This window comes from Papaver somniferum, chromosome 6 (assembly GCF_003573695.1).
Source record: "Papaver somniferum cultivar HN1 chromosome 6, ASM357369v1, whole genome shotgun sequence".
Taxonomy (NCBI): domain Eukaryota; kingdom Viridiplantae; phylum Streptophyta; class Magnoliopsida; order Ranunculales; family Papaveraceae; genus Papaver; species Papaver somniferum.
Genome location: NC_039363.1, coordinates 124171797 through 124192836, shown reverse-complemented (window position 1 = coordinate 124192836; position 21040 = coordinate 124171797). Strand labels below are relative to the sequence as shown.

General features: G+C 35.0%; 3 protein-coding genes and 1 pseudogene across 3 annotated transcripts; 2 read left to right on the top strand and 2 right to left on the bottom strand.

Moving 5' to 3' along the window:
- The first annotated feature begins 7260 nt into the window (after positions 1 to 7260).
- LOC113289154 lies at positions 7261 to 8057 on the top strand. Its single transcript, XM_026538341.1, has 2 exons — positions 7261 to 7420; positions 7516 to 8057. Exons 1-2 carry the CDS (start codon positions 7391 to 7393, stop codon positions 7825 to 7827), a joined length of 342 nt encoding a protein of 113 aa, XP_026394126.1. The 5' UTR covers positions 7261 to 7390; the 3' UTR covers positions 7828 to 8057.
- A 691-nt stretch (positions 8058 to 8748) lies between these two features.
- LOC113286129 lies at positions 8749 to 9936 on the bottom strand. The gene is made up of 3 exons (XM_026534833.1): positions 9909 to 9936; positions 9689 to 9779; positions 8749 to 9470 (listed from the first exon to the last, which is right to left on the bottom strand). The coding sequence occupies exons 1-3, from the start codon at positions 9926 to 9928 to the stop codon at positions 8931 to 8933; spliced, it is 651 nt and encodes a 216-aa protein (XP_026390618.1). The 5' UTR covers positions 9929 to 9936; the 3' UTR covers positions 8749 to 8930.
- Positions 9937 to 10008: 72 nt separating this feature from the next.
- Positions 10009 to 13306, bottom strand: LOC113291438. The gene is made up of 6 exons (XM_026540973.1): positions 13292 to 13306; positions 11289 to 12792; positions 10697 to 11160; positions 10499 to 10595; positions 10054 to 10403; positions 10009 to 10012 (listed from the first exon to the last, which is right to left on the bottom strand). Coding segments are annotated over exons 1-6 (2421 nt in total). The 5' UTR covers positions 13294 to 13306.
- Positions 13307 to 14186: 880 nt separating this feature from the next.
- LOC113289153 lies at positions 14187 to 17905 on the top strand (annotated as a pseudogene).
- The last annotated feature ends 3135 nt before the right edge of the window (positions 17906 to 21040 follow it).

Below are 21040 nucleotides of genomic sequence, written 5' to 3'. Positions count from 1 at the left end.
CATGCACACAAACTTGAAGTTGAAATCCCAATGCAAAAAGTGGATGTTATCTGAGCCAAACAACCTTTAATTGCTTCATGTAGCTCTGCTTTTAAAGCAGTCTAAAAAAGTTGTAGATTATCAGAAAGATAAGCGTGAAAAGGTTTATAATTGTGTCATCACCATAACTTATTCGCTCAAGTAAGCTGTATCCAGTTGCTTAATAAAAATAAAGTTGCAAAAACTTCAATGGAGAATAAGTAAATTGAGGATGATTGTCGAGTTCCACATTGAAATCATATGCCGAGTACTGCAGATGAAATACCTGGTGTGGGAGATTTTTGATGAAGAAGGAAAATTGGCAGATGTCAAGATCTTTCGTAGACTACGACATCAAGTATTACGGTGTTCCATCTGTACCTGAAGAGAGTCGAAGGAGGATATAACCAGTAAAGAGAAGTTTGTTGTGCTTGCAACAAAAGCTGTACATACGTATCCTAAACGACTGGCAATCATTTTTTTTTTTGAAACTTCCTGAGATTTTCAAAGTATATTCCATAATTGCTTTGTTTGTTCTCATGTAAACATGACACGGAGTAAACATGACACAGACAGTATATATGCACATAATTTGGAAATAATTTTGTGCTTATTATTTAGGTATGGATGTGATACCGAATGAGGAAGATTTGTGGTGGTCAGTATCGCTTTTACTCTATTTTATAGGTTCATGGGATCTACGTATTTTGAATTTTTATCAAACTATGGATGCTTGATTATTAGTTTAAACTATGGAAAGAGGCAGATAAATATAAAAACAGTTAGATCATTTAACCTAGGGTTTGATTGAGTGTTTTTTTTTTTGTCGTAGCAATGTTTTTATTTTTATGGTTTTAAAGGTTTCTCTCTTTAGTCGTTAGAAGTTGAAAAAATTCTTAATTTCTTTATTGGCGTTTTAGTGCTAATGTTGGTTTTGTTTGATTCTTTGCAGTTGGAATCAAGAAAAATATGTCCATGCAGTGACTGTGGTAGAGGTGAGCACATATATATATATATATATGAGAGAGCGCTTTCATAAACTATCAGCAGAAAAACTATTAAACGCCTAAACATGCAACATATATCTACTTTAATTTGACCAGTTAGTATATATTGTGAGTGCTCATGTTTTTCGGATTTTCTGCAAGTAGTTCCTTCCGTGAGATGTTTTTAATGTTGTCGTTCTTCTACGAGGTGACAGAACCAAGGAGATATATTCTGGAGAAAAATGGAAGATATACTCGGAAGATATCCCTTATATGCTAAGAAAGAGACACGATATGACTAAGTTGTAATTTAAATATGGGGAATGGAAAAACTTCCCTTGCTTGACATAGAGAGCATTATGGCAAGGAATAACAGGACCCTATGGGAATTTCTAATGATTTATGAGGAACTGGATTATGATTCCGACAAACTAAAGGCTAGGAACGATGTGTTGAGAGAGGGTTTGAACTTGGTACAGGAAGAGGTATATACGGCTGTCATGCAATCGATAGAACAACAATAAGGTGGGATTTTGTTTGTCTATATATGGTAGCGGTGGCACTAAAACACATCTCTCTGGAGTACAATAATATCTGGTCTTCGTGCACGGTCCAAGGTAGTGTTAGAAGTTGCGAGTTATGGCATAGCTTCGCATCTGTTACCTGGTGTAAGGACAACATTTGCGGTTCAAAACTCTAATTTCTTTTGAAAGAGAATTCAACATGTGATCTGAGCAAAAACACTCAACTGGAAGCGTTGATATGTGCAGCTGATGTAATCATCTGGGATGAAGCACCAATGAAACATAGGTATGCTTTGAGGTTCTAGAGCGTACAGTGAGGAATTTGATGAATTCAAGTAAAAAGAAAAACAAAAAGGTATACGGAGGCAAAAACTCTTACGTGGAGGTGATTTCGGCAGATATTACCAGTGATACCTCATGGTGGTAGAGAAGCAATTGTTGATTCTTCAATTAGTAGGTCAAATCTTTGGAAACATTTTAAAGTATCCCAGTTAATGGGGAACATGAGGCTGATGAACGGAAACATGCCATATTAGCATCCAGTGAACGGGTTTTGCAACTTGGGGATGGAAAATTACCAGGAGTGGCACTTGAAGAACATGAAGAGCCAACATGGATAGTGGCTTCCGATGAATTATTAATTTAGTCTAATGGAGATTCTGTTGGCTCGATTAATGAGAATACTTATCCTGATCTGATATATAAATACGAAGATACGGAAAATTGCATCTTAATTAACTTCAACGAACGATATAGTTGAAGTTGAAGAGATAAATGATCGTATGATATCAAGCTTCCAGGTGAAGAGTACACTTTTGTTAGCTCGGATTCAGTGAGTCCATTGTCGCATAATTTTAACACAGCTGAAACAGTGTTCACTCAGGAATATCTAAACACTCTGAAGGTTTCGGGATGTGCTTCCTTTAAAGGTTGGTATACCAGTAATGGTTTTGAGAAATTTAAATCAAGAATTGGGCTCTGCAACGGAACCAGGTTGGTTGTTTCCAAGATACGAATGAAGACAATAGAGGCACAGAGAACAACAATCTTACTACATCCAACAGAGTCAAATCTACCTTTTATTTTGAGGACCGTGCAGTTTCCGATTAAAGTTTGCTTTGCAATGACTATACACAAAAGCCAAGGTCAGAGTATGAATCATATGGGATCTATCTTCCAAAACCAATTTTCTCTCATGGCCGACTTTACGTTGCGGTATCAAGGACAAATAGCCGGGAAAGATTGAAAATTATGGTTGATGAGAAAGAAAAGAATGTGCCGAGGACCATACTCATTTGTTTACGGAGAGATATTTAGCAACTTGCATTAGACTAACAATTTTTGCCGTCATATGAACAGATTTTTTATAAAGAGTATTGCATTAGGATTGTGATATCTTCAGTGCTTATTTCTTTTTATAGCGTATTGCTTCTATAGATTTCTTATATTAGTTGATAAATTTCCAGCTATTTCAAACGTGAATTGTAGATTCTAAGTTTCTTTATACATCAAATGAATGTGTTCACAGCATAAACTCACATATCCCGTCTACCAGGTGAAGAATATGCATATTTAAATAAATGTTGTAGCGTGATCAATGACCAAAGAATTTCTTAACAAGCATGAATAGTTAAACTAAACAATTTTTGTTTCTATCAACAATTCTGCGAAAATAAATATAAAACTACATAAAGAATGAAGTTGTTTGATCTTTAGATGAACATCTGTGATATCTTTAACGGTCGGAAGATAATATTATACGCATATTTCCATTTGCGAGATCTGGAAAAGGAAAAAAAAGGACAAACACACAGAAATTAGATTCACAAAGTCCAGGACAATTGAGAAAACATCTCTAGCAAAAATACATAAAAGAATTGGAGACGAGAATAATTATTCAAGTGCAAATTTAGTTCTAATGCGAAACATAATGGAGACACTGCACTGCATTGTTCCTCTTGGGGTTTATATTTGTTTTGGCCTTTTTTTTGTTCATTCTATTTATTTATTTTTGCTAGAAATTGTTCATTTTATTTTCTTACATATCAAATAAGTTATTAATTTAGCCATCATTTTATTGATTTTTTTATTTGTAAACAGAGTATCATATTCACTAATTTATTACCCTTTTATATGATATTATATAATATAAAAAGCACATTTGGTATTCCAAAATCAATGAACAGACCCGTGCATCGCATGGGTGATAAACTAGCCAATTCAATTAGGGGAAAAAGAAAAGAAGTCATGAACATCGGCTTTTAACCGGAAAAAAACAACAAACAAACGGCTATTAGTAGATTGATTCGTCGGATCTATGAGTAGATAAAACACTACCAAACGACCCAACTTGACAATTAGATGCTCATCATCCAAGCACATTGACACTGACCCATGCACACCTGTTTACCGCAACTGTCCAGTGTCCACTTGGATTTGAAATCCAACTCTCCAGCCAGGACAAGTCTCTAGCTAATGGTACACATTTATGCCACATTGTTACTGTTGTGGTGTAGATTTTTATTAAAAGTCGTCCAACAAGATCCCAAACAATCTCTAAAAATATCTCCAATTCTCCATCATCTGCAAGCACTGGCGAAGCCAAGTATACTCCAATTCCGGTAAGACATAGTAATTGCGCTCCACCGGGTATACTAGATAGACTTCGGCAGTTTTTTTCTTGTTGTATGACACATTCTACGCACGTAGTGTTTTCCAAATTGACAGTAAGTCTACCGAAATTATCAAACGATAGTATGACATACTACATCTGATCTTCAAAATTGTTGCATTTTCGTCACGTCAACTACATCTTTGTTCACGTCACGGACGAAATGAAAGAACAGTGCAGACACATCTCTCATGATTCTCATCGTACAAAGTGAAATGATAGTGATGCATTATAGCTTTCAGCCTTTTTCACTTTAATTATTACCGTAAATATGTGAATGGGTTTTTCACTTTGAACCCATAACTATTCTCACCTTTAAGGTTGATATGAATACCAAACTGTCGGTTAATCTACAATCCTTGTGTGTGATGCCCTCATTTTTACCTTGCTAAATTGGGACCTATGCCATTTAACTGGGGTCTATGGATTTTTTCATCCACCCCATAAAAATGATAAGGGGTGTCTAAGTTTGATGAAACTACCATTTTACCCTCTATCAAATATTAATGTTACTAATTTGTCCCCATCAAATCCTAATCATAAAATTAAAAACTAAAATCAAAATCATAAAACTAAAATCATAAAATTTAAAAACTAAAATCAAAATCAAATTCATTTCCATCTCCACTTCAACTGATTCTTCTTCTTTTCTTCTCAACCCAATCCTATAAACTAAGTTTTAGTAACATAAAATTGCTTAAAAATTGAAAATTTTGAAATCAAATTTTTCCTGATTTATCAGAATCGGTTAACGTTAATGTATATGTGATCCGATTGCAAATACAAACGGTTTACGTTCATGCACACAAAGACCGATTGTCCTTGATATGTTTTCTGGTTCGAGAAATTTGAACCAGAATCGGATTACATTAGCACTTATAAAAACCGATTGTTGATGTATAATGTTAGAATCAAATTTTATATATGTGCGAGTAAACCGATTGTTGTTCTCAATTTTTCTGAATCTTTTTTTTTTGTTAGAATCGGATTACATGAGCATTCTTATAAACCGATTCCTGTTGTGCAATGTCAGGAATCAGTTTTTACATATGTATCGTGTAAACCGATTCTGGTTAACCCGTTTTTTTTCCAGTTAATACTCGATCATAAAAGTATGAAAACATACTCGATTTCATTTCATTAACTCGGGTATAGAATGAATTTTAATTTTATTTGATGTTTAACAACACATAATTCACTGATAAAAAAGAGAAAATTTACCCACAATCGGTTTACGTTCATGCCAATATAAACCGATTATGATTTTCATGTCCATATAAACCGATTCTGGGTAGAAACTAGTTTCAAAAAATCTCTCTATGTTTTTGAGGTTACAATCGGTATATGTTTTTGACAACATATACCGTTTCTGAGTTGGTGTTCTTCAAAAAATTTCAAAATTTCAAATTTTTTCATGTTCAGATGATTAATTAACACAAGTTAATTTCACATCTAACACTATACTTCACCACCAATCACCCGAATTAACACTAATTAATAAGGGGTAAATTAACCATTAAGAAAATAGTTGGTTAAGGGGTTTCTATGAATTACTTCTTGATGACCCTACTTTTTCATGTAGCTATAGGCCCCAATTTATCCAGGTCAGACATTTCTATTTTTAAGGGTCACGAGAATAATCTTCTTTACTCGGATGGGCATTTCACCTCACCACCCAAATAAAATTTTGTGACGGGCGGATGGTTGCTATCAACCTTATTATAGGGGCGGCAAGGTTTATTAGAGAGGCGGCATTCCAATAGGACAAAAAGGGTCATTACATGATTATTCAAGGTGTCCCTTATAAAAAAAACTGGAAATGACAAATTAACCCTCATAATTGATAACCTAGTTTAGTGATGATAATCAAGTTTAATGTTAATGATTAATTTCACTTATATTAACTCAAAATCAAAAAAAAAATAATCAGATTTTAGAGTTTTTTTTAAAAAAAGTTTGGAGATGGTAGAGAAGTTTTAATCCAAAGTGAAGGTCAATCTCAATCAATTGAAGAAATTAACCAACAAAGTGAAAACCCAATGCCTGAAAATGACCAGGTATACTTCTAAATTAGTCCCAACTAGCTTTTTGTTGCTCAAATACGTAAAAAAATTAAATTTATTACATTTTCAGAGCTAATTACGGTTGGCATTTTGCTCGTAACCAACCGTAATTCATACTTACGGTTCGTAAAAGATGAACTACCAACCGTAACTGGTTAAATTTTGGGAAAATCCAATTGTAAAACCAGTTACGGTTGGTAACCAAATGCTCGATATCAACCGTAACTGAATAAAATTCTCAGATACAAGAACATATGGTTGGTAGTTGAACTATTACCAACCGTAACAACATCAAAATCTCCAGTTACGGTTCGTAATAGAGTTAAAATCAACCGTAACTCACATAAACCCCGAAACTTTAGTTTCAATTTTCATCTAAAACCCTAATTTTTGATAGAAATTAAACTTAAATCGAACAAGATAAACTAAATCCTAATTGGATTTTCCAAAACATACTTCATATAAGTCATTACACTACACTTGATTAATTTTCGAATCGTCGATTAATCGAAGATGATGAAATTTTGAGTTTTAATGGAGGTTATGTTTGATGGGAGGAGGAGAAGAGAAGAAAAAAGAAAACAAATTTTCAATTTAATTTTGATTTAGGTTAAATAATGGGGAGGGTAACCTAGTCAATTTAAATCCTCTTTAGAACATCCCTAACCAACTAAAGAGACATTACTATCACACAGCCGTACTCTGATAAAACATGCCGTCCATGTAATAAGCTTGGTTGTTATTGGGCTCCATTTTTACTCTTTCTGAGATTAGTTACCCCACTTGGTTATCCGAAATAGACCCCACGCTGCAGCTGAAGCGCACAATACCAGCTTGATTGTTGTTGAAAATATCTGTGACATGATATTTCTTTTCCCACTGTCCATGTCGAACATAATACTTATTTTATGTCGGTAGTGGCGTGACTCGGCATTTCACGTGTCATTCAACACCACCACACAAAGCCAGCTGCGAATCAATGCCCTACACGACCTTTTCTCCCTATAAGAAGAACAGATCGGAAAGAAAAAAAAATCAGACATTCGAAACATAATTTTAGGGAAGAGGAACAGATTATTAATTCCATCATTTCATCTTTTGATCAATTACTTCTTTAGTTCAGTTATCATGGCATCCAATGACACTCTTTTAAACAAGGTATTCATGGATTCGATTAATTAATTTCAGTATTTTTTGTGATCTGAATCTGTAGTTTTAACTTGAATCTCTTGGTATGATTATTTATTATGTAGGAAACTGAACAGGTGAAGGTGGATACAGTAGATCATAGAACATATCCAGCAGGAGAACATGGAGAAGAAAAGACTACAACTGAAAACATCCAAGTCGTTCATGAACAAGTAGTACCTCCTCCTCAAGACGATGAACACAACAAGGTGGATAGTGCTGCTGCTGCTGCCGGCCTCCCTGCCCATGCTGCCACCCCAGGTATCTTTGCTGGTGCTGCAGCCTCAATAGCAAGTACTTATCAATCTGCTAAAGACTTTGCTTTCTCATCAACTACTAACAATACCCACAACACAGATGAAGACACTCTCCGTTAGTTCGTCTTTGTTTCAGGCGCCTTGTTTTAAGGTGTGGTTGTGTGTGTTTGTAATCTGCTTATTAGTTCATAACCCGCAAGAATGAAGAAAAAAAGGTTATGTTTTGATTGAACTTGCGATTAAGTTATCTGTTGGATTTTAGTTAGTTTACCTGATTTATGATCTTGGTGGTTGTTACCTTCCTAATTAAAACATTATTAAGCCAATATTGGTGATAAATTTCTTCTAAATGTTTATTTTTTTCCCTGTCGTTTTCATTTTTTTTTTATGGATAAGAATGAACAGAAATCACCGACCACAAAGAAGTCCCACCTAGATTCCAATTTTCAGCACGAGTCATGACCATGATGAGGACCCAAAAATGAAATATCTTACTCTAGACATTATAGTGCAACTTATCTTCCCTTAATTCGTTCTTACTCCCTTTCGACTCGAGTGGTTATCTACTTATCTTTCTATTGTTTTAATGTTGGGAAAATTGGGAATATGTCCCATTTTCACTAATTCGTTTGGGGATCTATCCCATAACGGAAAAAATTAGTGAATCTATCCTAGAGAGAGAAAAAAAACTGTCAAGTGGCTAGCATCCCACATGTGTGGGCTTACACATGCGACAGATTGACATTTCTGCCCTCGATCGTTGGATGAGCGCCACGTCAACTAGCATATAAATGAGCGCCACGTCACCTATTATGTCGATGATAGCCACGTGTTATGAAATCCAACGGTCTATTTTTACCTTGATACTTGAAATGACACTTTTACCCTTATTTAATAGAAAAATTATCGAAAGTCTTCATCATCATCCTACTTTCACTGTGGAGAAACTTTTATTGGAAGTTAAGAAAAAAATTAAGATACAAAAATTAAGATACATAATAAAATTAACAATTCAAATAAAAGAAATTATGAAATCAAGTTTGTCTTTATATAATCTTGAGATGTTAACACAGAAAGAACAAAAGACTAGTTAGGCTAGTTCTAGTAGTACTGTCAAACATTTAACCAAAGATAATTTAACATTGGTCCAACACACTATCTCAACAGTTGCTTCTCACACAGATTAAATCGAATTTAAACACCAAAATGAACATTGATCAAGCTTACAAATCAAACTGGACTGTAGGCTTCCTCTGCCTCTTTGAACCTGCATCATAGTTGAAATTGTTAATGGTCTGCTTCACAGGGCCCTTGTTGATGTTTCTGATGGACACATTCACACTAGATGATGTAGCAGCAGTTTTAGGCTTTGGTTGTTTTCCTTCTGGCTTAGTTGTTGCAATTGATGTAGTCTTTTTAACAGTTTCAGAAGATGAAGCAGTCCTTGAGGTTGTCTTTTTACCAGAATCACTTGCTCTGCTCCTTCTGATCTTGGTTCCAGTGGGAATCTTTTTTGGTTTTGAGGTAGTGGTTGTAAATGAACTTCCATTCACCTCGCATTCAACTCTAGCTTTCTTTCCCTTGGGGTTGGATCCAACCTCACCACCTTTACATGTTCTGCTGTTGTGCCTCGAACCACCACACTTACGACAGTGTCTCGCTTTCTTCTCGGGGTTCATCTCTGTCCAGGACCTCTTCCTGTTGACACAAGGCCTGCCTGGTTCTCTAAGCAAATGTGGAGGTTTGATCTTTACTCCTTCACACTGTGTGCAAGAAAAACAGATGCAGTTTGAAAGTGTAGAAGAAAAGTAAAGAAAACTAGAAAATAGAGGAAATTAGATTTTTGCCTCATTTACAGATCTATAAAGAAGGAATCCAAAGTGGATAGACTAAAACAATTATTAAAGGACAAAATAATGAAAATAAGATAAGAATATAAAATGAAAAGATTCTTAAAGTAAAAGGTTCCCAATAAACAAACCTCAGGCCAGTCTTCCATGTTTCCTAGTGGTGTAATTGCCCAGGAGTATGTGGTCCTATAAAAATCCACTGTGTAGTATTTACTACAGTACCTGCAATATCACAACAACACACAAGCACAAAATTTAGAGTTTCAACCAAACAGACAAGTACAAATAATGAAACAAATATTTCAATCAAATACAAACAATGAAATAAAATATTTCAACCAAAAATCTTACTTAGGCCAATCTGGTCTCATGGTGACCAACACACACAGCATGCTGACAGGGGAAGTCCCTGAGCTGCCATTGGATACAAGAACAAGTTTTTTCAATAATGTCAACTGTAAACACTTTTCCTGTGGCCCTGTTAGTAACTTCATACAATTTTAATATCTGTGAAGGACCAGTCTTAAACTGGCTTATGTTATCTGTCATTTTCTTAATTAGATCGAGTGCAGCAGGGACTAGTTGACCACTTTTCCATTTGGCAGCTACTGCATTTCTCTTGGCAAACAACAATATAACCATCTGAGAGTACATGGTTAGCAACTTGCAAACTGGCTTGTCCCTAATCTTGGTAGCCATTGCATTAAATGATTCAGAAAAGTTGTTATTGATGTGTTCAAATGCACAATCATGTGGGAAGTGAGATCTAGCCCAACATGATGGATCTTCCTTCATTAAGTCCTCCCATGCATCTTTATCAACCTTCTTCAGTGCATCCATATGTTGCTGTCAGTAGTGACCTCACATGTGTTAGTACTATAGTCAGTAGATAAAAAAAACATTTAATAGTTTACAATAATTTAATAGTTGTATAAATGCACCTTCCAATGAGATTTCTTATAAGCTTTAGCTGCATTCCAAACTAGGTCCAGCAACTTAGGACCGTTATGCTTAACTTTAAAGTTCTTATACAGATGTCTAATATCAAACATTGGGAAAAAAATTCATATGTTAGATTGTTGGCAAACAAGTCTATACTAAAACAGAATTTCTAAAATGTAGCAGGTGTAAAGAGATACCTGATACAGAATCTATGATTGGCCTCTAGGAACAACTCTTCTACAGATTCTCTGAGACCCCTTTGTCTATCAGACATGAAGGTCAAGCCCCTCCTATGCGCAATTTTTGGCTTCAAATCCTTCAAAAATTTGTACCAGTTTGGATAGTCTTCAGTCCTGCAAATCATAATGGCCAGAGGGAACAAACAATTTTGTGCATCCAAAGCAGTGGCACACATCATAACACCACCATGGTTTCCCTTCAAATGAGCTGCATCCAGTCCAATTGCTGATCTACAACCATTATTGAACCCTTGGATTTGTGCATTAAAGCAGACAGTTACAGTCTCAAATGTCTCATCCGCCTCATCATATGTAAATGTGGCGATGCTATCATTGTTGAGACTTGTAACTGCCGAACACAAATTCGGAATCTTTGCAAAAGATTCCTCATAACTACCATTGAAGTGTTGTAAAACCATATTCTGCACAAATGAGCAAAAGAATTTTAAAACTACTATGTAAGACGTAACTATAAACTTGCATAGGAGGGGCTTGACATATTTAACAACCATTATTGAACAGAACTTAAAAAAAATACGCAAAGTCTTACCCTTGCATCATTTGCAACCCAATATGGAACATATGTATCAAAAGCTGGCCATATCCAGTCATCAATTATCTCCCGAGCCTTTGGAATTGTTGACGTAGCTGTTAGTTTCTTCTTCAAATACTCACTTACAAACCTTGCATTGCAAGCAGGATTCGTATGATCTCCAGGACCAACACAACTATGTTCTTCACCAACTTTTCTGATGCTGAAGGTGGCCTCTTTTGGTATTTTTCTTGCAGTAACTTCCCACTTACAACCTTGATTGTCTTTATTCATACACTCAGCGACAACTCTTTCAAAGTCAAGCTTCTTGTACTTAAAATTGTTCTTCGTCTTCACTGCATAGTACCTAAGATGATCTGTGAAAGCATCTCTATCTGGAAAAATCATCCCCTTCATCAACACACCAGGAGTAGGTTCAGGAATTGGTTCTTCAAGCATAGACAAATCTACCGGGTCCTCAGCATTTGTACCACCAAAATAAAATTGCCACTCAGCTTCCATATCTTCAGTCCAAGGCACTTCAGGGGTATCTCCATCTGTAGGCACATAACCATTTGCAGGAATATCACCATTTGCAGGTATATCAACATTTGCAGGTACATCACCGTTTGCAGGAACATCATTACTTGCAGACACATCATCATTTCCAAGAACATCACCATTGGACTCACCATCATCAGTTCTATTCCCCTCATCATCTTCTTCAACTTCTACATCTGCATAATCATAAGGAAAATACCCATCATCATTAGTCTCATACCCTTCAACATTTTTCTCCCTCCCTTTAATTTCATCATCACTTGATTCATACTCAAATTCAAAATTATCATCCGGGTTACACTCATCTACAGCTATATTTGGGAGTTTTACTGGTTGATCTTCTTCGTCATCACGTGTGACTTCCAATTTATCTGCATGTGTGGATGCTTCACTTTCATTCACATCTACTACTCCTTGGTTATCAGCCACACTAGCCTGCGTAACTTGAACTTCAACTTCATTCAGAGCTTCATCTTCAAAATCCAGTCTTGTAGGTAGCTTTTTCTTTAACTTCTCTTGCTTCTTCGACTTCTTTTGCAGTCTTGGACTTCTTCTAGGTGTCATATTTGGCTTAGAGACACATTTCTTCTTTGGAGTCATCTTCTTTCTAAATCTAGGATCAGTTACACAACTTCTTTCCATATGAACCCCACCACCACCATCCATATCATCATCTTCACCACCATTTATACACAAATCTAACATAACAAATCCATCCTCATCTTGCTCAGCACATTTAAGCATTTCAAAGAAATCACATGCATCAAGTAGTAAGTTACAGTCCCAGAGTATTTCGATTTTGTGGTCCGTAGACAAATTCAACCTACTCCTTACGTGTTCAATAAACCCATCAAAGCTAATATCATTTGCAAATACATTCAACACATACAATGCTTTACCAGCTTCAATCCCGGCAATCTGATTTAGAACAGTTAGCCTAAAATTCCTTTCAATCACTTTCCTGAAGCAAAAATTAATCCCGGCAATCTGATTTAGGCAATCTGATTTAGGCAATCTGATGTACCTAATAAAACTAACGGCCATAGCACATGATAACAAAAAAGTAAATATAAGAGACGGATCCTTGATGAGTATGTTGGGGGTTCCATCATCATCATACATTATATATAGGACTAATTATACAAACCCTCAATCGATTTTATACAATATATTCATGTTTAAAAAAAATAGCCCCAATTTAACAAACCCTAAAATCAATTTTATACAAACCCTGAATTCAAAGTTGCAATTAAAGAACAATTAACCTACTTAGATGTGATATACAACGGAAATTGCAACTGGGTTTGAAGAACTTAGATGTTTGAAAAAAAAATCCCTAATTTCAGAAATCCTAAAATCAATTTTACATAAACCCTATATTCAAAAGTTGCAATTAAAGGAAAAATGAACTACTAGATGTGAGATACAACGAATATCACAGCTGCGTTTGAAGAACTTACATGATTTGAGAAGATTTCGCAACTTTCAAAGCAACGAATCTGATATTGGAGTTGTTCTTCCTTCAATAACACATGATCCTTTCTAACAACACATCAACGAACTAGATCTATCACTATTTCACACCATATACCTTTTTGTTTCTCTTGGTTCTCGATTTCTCTCTGCTAAAATTGTTTACTCTCAATACCTATTGCTGCTCTCGATTTCTCTTCTTATCTCGATTTCTCTTCTGTACAAAGAAGAAAACCAAAGTTACTACTCGCGATCGACCGTCGGATCCCAAACACGTGTCATGCAAAGTGACGTGTCGCTCATCTAAAGGTTGAGGGTAAAAAAGTGAATCTGTCGCATGTGTAAGCCCACACATGTGGGAGGTTAGCCACTTAACAGTTTTTTTCTCTCTCTAGGATAGATTTCTTAATTTTTTCCGTTATGGGATAGATCCCCAAACAAATTAGTGAAAGTGGGACATATTCCCAATTTTCCCTTTAATGTTGCTCCTTTATTATCAGTGGATCGAATGGCAAGTTGTAATATAATATCTTAATAAAGTAGCTACTCCATTAAGATATCAAATACTCCATAAACAAGATATTATCATCAATTTAAATCATATAAATTAGATCGAATGGCTAGTCGTAACCACATCCAAATTCGTTCAGTGGCTAGTCATTTGACCCCGTCCAATAACATTCACGTGTCACCTCGACTCCTCGTAGGACTCGTGACCGTCCGCAAGCCTATCCATCTAGTATCCAGGACTGCTGATGAGGATGCCAAGTTTAGTGGGTGTACCAAGCCAAGACAAAAATTGTTTTGTCTTATTATAATTTAGGTACACCCCACTTAATTTGGTACCTCCCATTAGCAATGTTGTCCATCTAGTACTTGAGAAGTGGAGTGCTGCTGACTGTTTCCAAGGGTAAAGCAGAGAGAAGCTTTAATTTCCTCGGATGATTAATCGCACACCAAAAAAGAACAACTACTGTATTTCATTTCTCAGTGTAAATTGTGAAACATATATTCAGCTCAATCGAAGACAAAATCACAAGATAATGATGAAAAGTAACAACCCTCAGGTGATTCTGCTGTTACTATGTACCTTCATCACTTCATCTGTAGTAGCAACAACATCAGATTCCTGCAAAGCTTACCCATCAGAATCATGTAAAGCTTGGAACAGTGTTGATGATGAATTATTAGTTCCAGAAAGAAGGGAAGTACATGGAGGAGGAAGAATATTTGATATTAGTCATACTTATAGAACTACTATGCCTTCTTGGGGATCTGCAGAAGGATTAGGTCAATTTTTATGGTTACCTGCTAGTATAAAAAATGGATCTCTTGCTAATAATTCTGAGATGAAGTTGCCTACTCATACTGGTACTCATGTTGATGCACCTGGTCATGTTTTTGATCATTATTTTGATGCTGGATTTGATGTTGATACTCTTGATCTTGAGGTTCTCAATGGTATACACCCTACACTCACTCTCTTTATTTACCTTCTTGAGACAAAATTGTAATGATTAATTGATAAAGAGTTCAACTTTTATAATTCAAATCATAATAATTTTGAAGCTAGGGTTTAGGGTTTACACCATTCGCCCTACTGACAGTTCTGTTTGATGGTTTCACAGGTCCAGCATTCTTAGTGGATGTTCCAAGGGACAGTAATATAACTGGTAATTTTTCTACACCCAAATCAATTTCTATAATATTCAATTTACCATGATTAATTATCATCTTTGATGTTTGTGAAAACCAGGAAAATTCTATGGGAATAGGCTAGATTACAGAATATATATATATAGCATCCTTTGTTTCATTTAAAATTGCAAATTTTTTACTACTACTTCAGGATTTGAATTTAAAACAAACCTAGTAAGAATTTGGTGCAGACTGGCTCTTTCTGGTTCAACCTTGGACCCCAAAATCCCATGGAAAGTCCAAAACAATAGAAATGGGAAGTTACCAAAAAATTCAGGACGCTGAAATCGTCTACAGACGGCATCTTTTGTTTGTTAACTAGTAGTTTAATAAATGTTGTTTAACCTTGGCCACCTTCTTGGTTTGCCAACAAATACAATTTTCGTTTAAAGCCAGCTGTTAAGTGTATTTTTTTTTTTGCATTTAGTGTGAAGTTTTATGTACTGCTTTATTGGTGAACTATTAATAGTTCAAATGGTTAAAGCTGATAACATTTTTTTTGCATCTTACAGCTGAAGTTATGAAATCTTTGCATATTCCCAAAGGAGTTAGGCGCGTGCTTTTCAGAACATTAAACACCGACAGGTACTTCATAGTTTTTCTTATCACAATGTTGTCTAGGAACTTACCGATATTATCTGCATCATATTGGAGGATGATGATTTTCATACAAATTCTGTTATGTAATTTTGATAAAGTGACTATCATGATTCATATGTATTATATCAAACCTTTTAGTCGATTAAAAGGCTTTACTATCTTCCTGCTTCCTGTTTTCCTAGGCATTTGCATTCCGGGATTTAAGTTCTTGTTTCTTAATAGCTTTTACTAATTAGTATAAAGACTATCCACGTACCTAGTGGTGTAGAAAATTTAGTACTCCCTTCAGAGAGAAAAAGTGAAGGACATCGACAATTGACATGCCCAGATCAAGAGCGTTTTGTTGAAATAACTAGTTCACTTGTTGCCTTTAATGGTTGGCTCAAAAAAACTGATCACATCGCCGTTTAGTTGTTCAGTTTTAGATAAAATTCACATGGATTATTTTCTGGCAATTGAAATATGAACCTCAGAGTCTGTGACATTATGCACCCACCGTTCTGTATCCTCCTCAGACCTTAGTGCCCTGTTAGAATTAGTAACATCTGCATAATCTGGTCAATTGATAACCAATTACTGTTTCCAACTCAGGAAGCTCATGTGGAAAACAGAGTTCGACACAAGCTATGTTGGATTTATGAAGGATGGCGCAAAATGGCTGGTAGAGAATACTGACATTAAGCTAGTTGGTGAGATAAACATACTCATTATTCACCAATAATTACTATTTCATGTCGTGATGTTTCGGTACTTCTTTTAAAAAAAAATATACATGACATTATATTTATATGGGACATCATCTCTAAGTTGTATTGCGTCCAACGTACTATTGTTCTTTAATTTGAAGATTTATACCAAAGAAACCATCTATTTTGTGTTAGTGCAAATGATCTCATGAATTTACACTTGAGAGATGCAAAATTTCATTTTGGCAGCAAGCTCAATTCTAATAGCAGAAAAGAGGTTATTCAAGGCCAATATCTAGAGAGCACAAGGGTATTTTTTTAGTAATAAGCAGAGCATGAAGCTAGTGTATCAATCCTTTTTCAGTGTTCTCATGTATCGACCTAAAAGACTACCCTTAATAAAAGCAAGTTTTATTCTCTACAGCTTATGAAGAAAAGAATCTGTTTGTGTATTATGTTTACCTAGTTAATGTAAATGCCTTGTGGTGCACGACTTTCATTGCAATATCATTGCGTTACACGGTGTTACCGTGGATTTTGTTTTGGCATCTTTGTTAGGATTTCGTTTTTCATGTTCTATGTTTACCTCCTTGTAATAATTACTTGCAAAGAAAAGTCACTCCTAACTGAAATGTATATTGTGAAATCTAGGGATTGACTACTTATCTGCGGCTGCTTATGACGATCTGCTTCCTTCGCACTATGTTTTTCTAGAAGGCAGGGTAAAGAACACCAACCCGATCTCTTTTTGATTTATATTTTATTTATTTGTGGCACTTATATATGATGCAGAACATACACTGTTTTTCTAGAAGTATACAGATACATATAATTCATGTCACTTCTAATACGCGGTCTACAAGTGAAAGTGATTAAGCTAGGTGTTGTAGTGTGATCAATTCAACGATCCATGTATTGTGATACCCTTTTTTACCAGAACCCACTGTACCTGTTCAGTCATGACTCTCACTAAAGCATCAGGAAAATACCAGTTCTCTCTTGCTGTCTTTAGCATGTTTGTGATTATCATTCATAGACTGCTTATTAGAATGCCGTAGTTTCTGAGTATAGACCAAGATGACTGAAGAAAGATGTGTTACTGTTGACATTAAATCATATAGATCCACCTCTTATCCTTTTTAGCAGATTTTACATTAATGAAAGGACAACACAATTGATGCCACTTCTCACTAGAATAAGGAGGTTCACATTTGGTCTGTGTGGTCTGTGTCTTTCCTTGTAAATGAACTAAAAATCGCATGGAATAACAAAACTTTATTGATAATTGATGCCTTGAATATTTTCAGGAGATCATTCTTGTGGAAGGGTTAAAATTGGATGACATCGAGGCAGGGTTATATAATGTGCATTGCTTACCTCTAAGGTTACTCGGTGCTGAGGGATCCCCAATACGATGCATTCTCATCAAATGATGAGCTGATCTTTGGTTGTTGTGAAACTCTTTTCTAGAAAAACAACCAAAAATAGGTATTAATAAAGTATTTGATTTCTTTTTCTTTTTTTTCTTTTGCTGGGTTTCTCTATATGGGATATGATTAAAGATCATTCTGAATGCAGAGGAATTTTTCAAGAGTCAGCATTAAGAAGTGTGGATTATTTCCAGTTCACATTTAACATGAACATTTTGAACGAGTGTGGAAGGAAAAATGTTTGCTCGTTCAAAATGTTCATGTCCAATGTGATTTTCTCTGTTTGCTAAATCTAATTCACTGAAAGCAAAAAGAGCAACTACAAGTGAGAAAAGAGGGCACCAGGGCCCTTAAAAACTTCAAAAACTATTTAAATCTACAATAAACTATATCAGGCATTTTTACTACATGTAAGAGTTGGAGAACTAGATATAGTCCCACGTAGCTAATTCCTTAGTCTAAATCCTAATATATAAGGTGTGGAGTCATTCCACTCATTGCCAATTGGTTTTGAGTTGGAAGCCCAAACACTTCTATCGTGGTATCAGAGATAGGCCATGTATGAGACGTAAGACCCAAGAAGGCAGGGCAACCATACAGCTGGTCCATGTGTAGGGATCTGTGGGGCATGTTGGAGAACTAAATATAGTTCCACATAGCTAACTCCTTAGTCTAAATCCTAATATATAAGGTGTGGAGGCACTCCACTCATTGCCAATTGGTTTGAGTTGGAAGCCCACACACTTCTAACACCCTGCCCATAGAATCTGCAACTTCACCATTAGAGGAGACAACCTCTGTTGGATGTAGTATCAACAACCAAGTTCTCCTCATGGTAAAATAAGGTTTAACCCGTGCCATAATGGCACGAGTGTTATATAAATTACGTATACAATTATGTTAGATTATTTACTGAAAATAGCTTCTAGTCAAATTATTCCGGACTTTGAAACAGAAGTCCGGAGAACATGGGCTTTTGTATACATGTAAGATCATTTTATAAATACCAATCTATTGTCAAAATATTATGTGTAATCTGAATAATCTTATAAGTTTCTCTTAAAGCTTAACTATCAAGATGAAATTAAAATTCTATCTCCACTAATGTCTGAACAAATAGAAACGAAAATTTGGTTCTTGAGAAAGTCTCACCTTTCTAGGCCAAAAAGATGTGAATAGATTGAAACCCCGACGATCTGTCATAGCCAAATTTTCACAATCTGGCTAATCACGAAATACATACACCCCTAAATTTCAACCATGAGGTTATTGTAATCAATAAGGTTATCTTTGAAAATGTATACTTCGGCTAAATATAGAACAAAATGATAGAAACCCCAAAAATTCATACACGAAACAATGTCAAAATGAAAGGATTTTCTCAAATGTTGTTAGCTCTGAGTAGTTTAACTGGTCACAGATGTACGTTTTGGTGGACAGTGATTGAGAGAAGTTGAAAGAAGATTGAGCGGAACTATACTCTCGGATTTGAGTTTTTTCCTCTCTGCAATCTTCTCCCTTCCCAACTTTATCTCTGATTTTCGTTTGCTCCTAAGTAAGGAATTCGAGTTTTCAAACCCACTCATTCCACCAAATGTGAGCGAGAGAATCAATTGTTCAGTTTTATGGGAAAGTACGTTTGTTATTTTCAGTTGATCAAGTTTTTCTATTTTGATTTAGACTTTTGAGAGGGAATAAGAGAATATATAATGAATTTTTCTCAATTAAAGCGTGTATTCACGGGATCGACCGAAACCGTAGAATTTACCAATTAGGAGGAAAAATCGGGACCGGTCTTTATCTTTCTTAACTTAGCAAAGCTTCATTTTATAATACACTACAAAGAAATAGGCAGAATAATATACATAGCTAGGGCACAACCCTTACCATAACGACACATCTCGATAATAAGTATTTTTTTGTGTATTGATTTTGAGTTGTGCCTGTTTGTTTGTAGTTATTATATAACGCGACATTTTATGGTTTCTTTTATATTTTTGATCTTTCATGTATATTAACCGAGTCTATTTTATTAATAAGACGATCAACCACAACTTCTAATTTATAATGTTACCCATTTTGTAGCGACACAAAATTAACATAGCCTATTGCTACTCACCAACCGTCACCACCACTACAAAGCCATCTAATACCATTTATTTCTCCACCACAACCGCCGTCTACCTCCCATTGGCCGTTCGTCGTACTTCTAATTTTGAATCACAAACATCATGAGTAAAGTATTGGTTGAACTTAGGTCGTTAATTAATTTATTCAATTATAATTTTATTGTTATTGTTTTCTTTCTCTTTGTTCTTGATATTGCAGGTGATAGTACGTGGATGATGGATGTGCGGATATGCGAGAAAGAGAATCTAAAAATTTCAAGATCAATGTAGATTTATCTTGCGTGATCTTTTTCTTTGTTCTTCATGTTATGTTAGTATTGATTTTAATCAATATGGATTCTATTAAAAATAATCATTTGTTCTTCTCAAATCGGGGCAAGGCGAAACCGAGCCACACCAAATCAAAAACACGGTTAAAATGAAAAAGATGCCCGATGCGTAGCACGGGCACACAATCCAGTTTATTGAGATAATTATAAGACTATTTAATAAAAATATATTTAGAAAAATGTAATGGGTTGAAAAGAATTTTAAAAGTTATTATGATTCTTTATTAACATATTTATTATTTATCTAATGAAAGTATATTTATTAAGATAATTATAAGACATTTATGATAAAAGATTAATAAAGTATTTATTATAAGATATTAATGATTCAATAATGATGTGAATAACCAGAGCCATGGATTTAGCTTTGCCAAGAATGAATCCTGACCGCTCTTTAACTTGCCTAAGTTGTCCAAACTGTGCTTTGTATTGCAATCAATTCGAATACCATAATTTAGAGAGGGTTATTTAATTATTTTGGACTTTGAAACAGAAGCTCGAAGAACAGGGGCTTTTTTATCTATTGCCAAATTATAACGTGTAATCTGAATAATCTTATAAGTTTCTCTCTAAGTTTATCTATTAAGATGAAACCAAAATTATATTTCCACTGTTATCTAATCAAATAAAAACGAAAATTTGGTTCTTGAAAAATCATCTTTCTAGATCAAAAAGTTGTAAATAGATTGAAACCCCGAAGACCTATGATAGCCAAATTTTAATCACAAAATACAGACACCTCTAATAATGATTCATTACGAGAGATTAATGAGATACTAATTAATCAAGGGTCAGGTTCCAGTAACAAAATGTTTTGTGACAAAACAATTTAACAAAATTCTTAAACCGTTAGATGTAATTAAT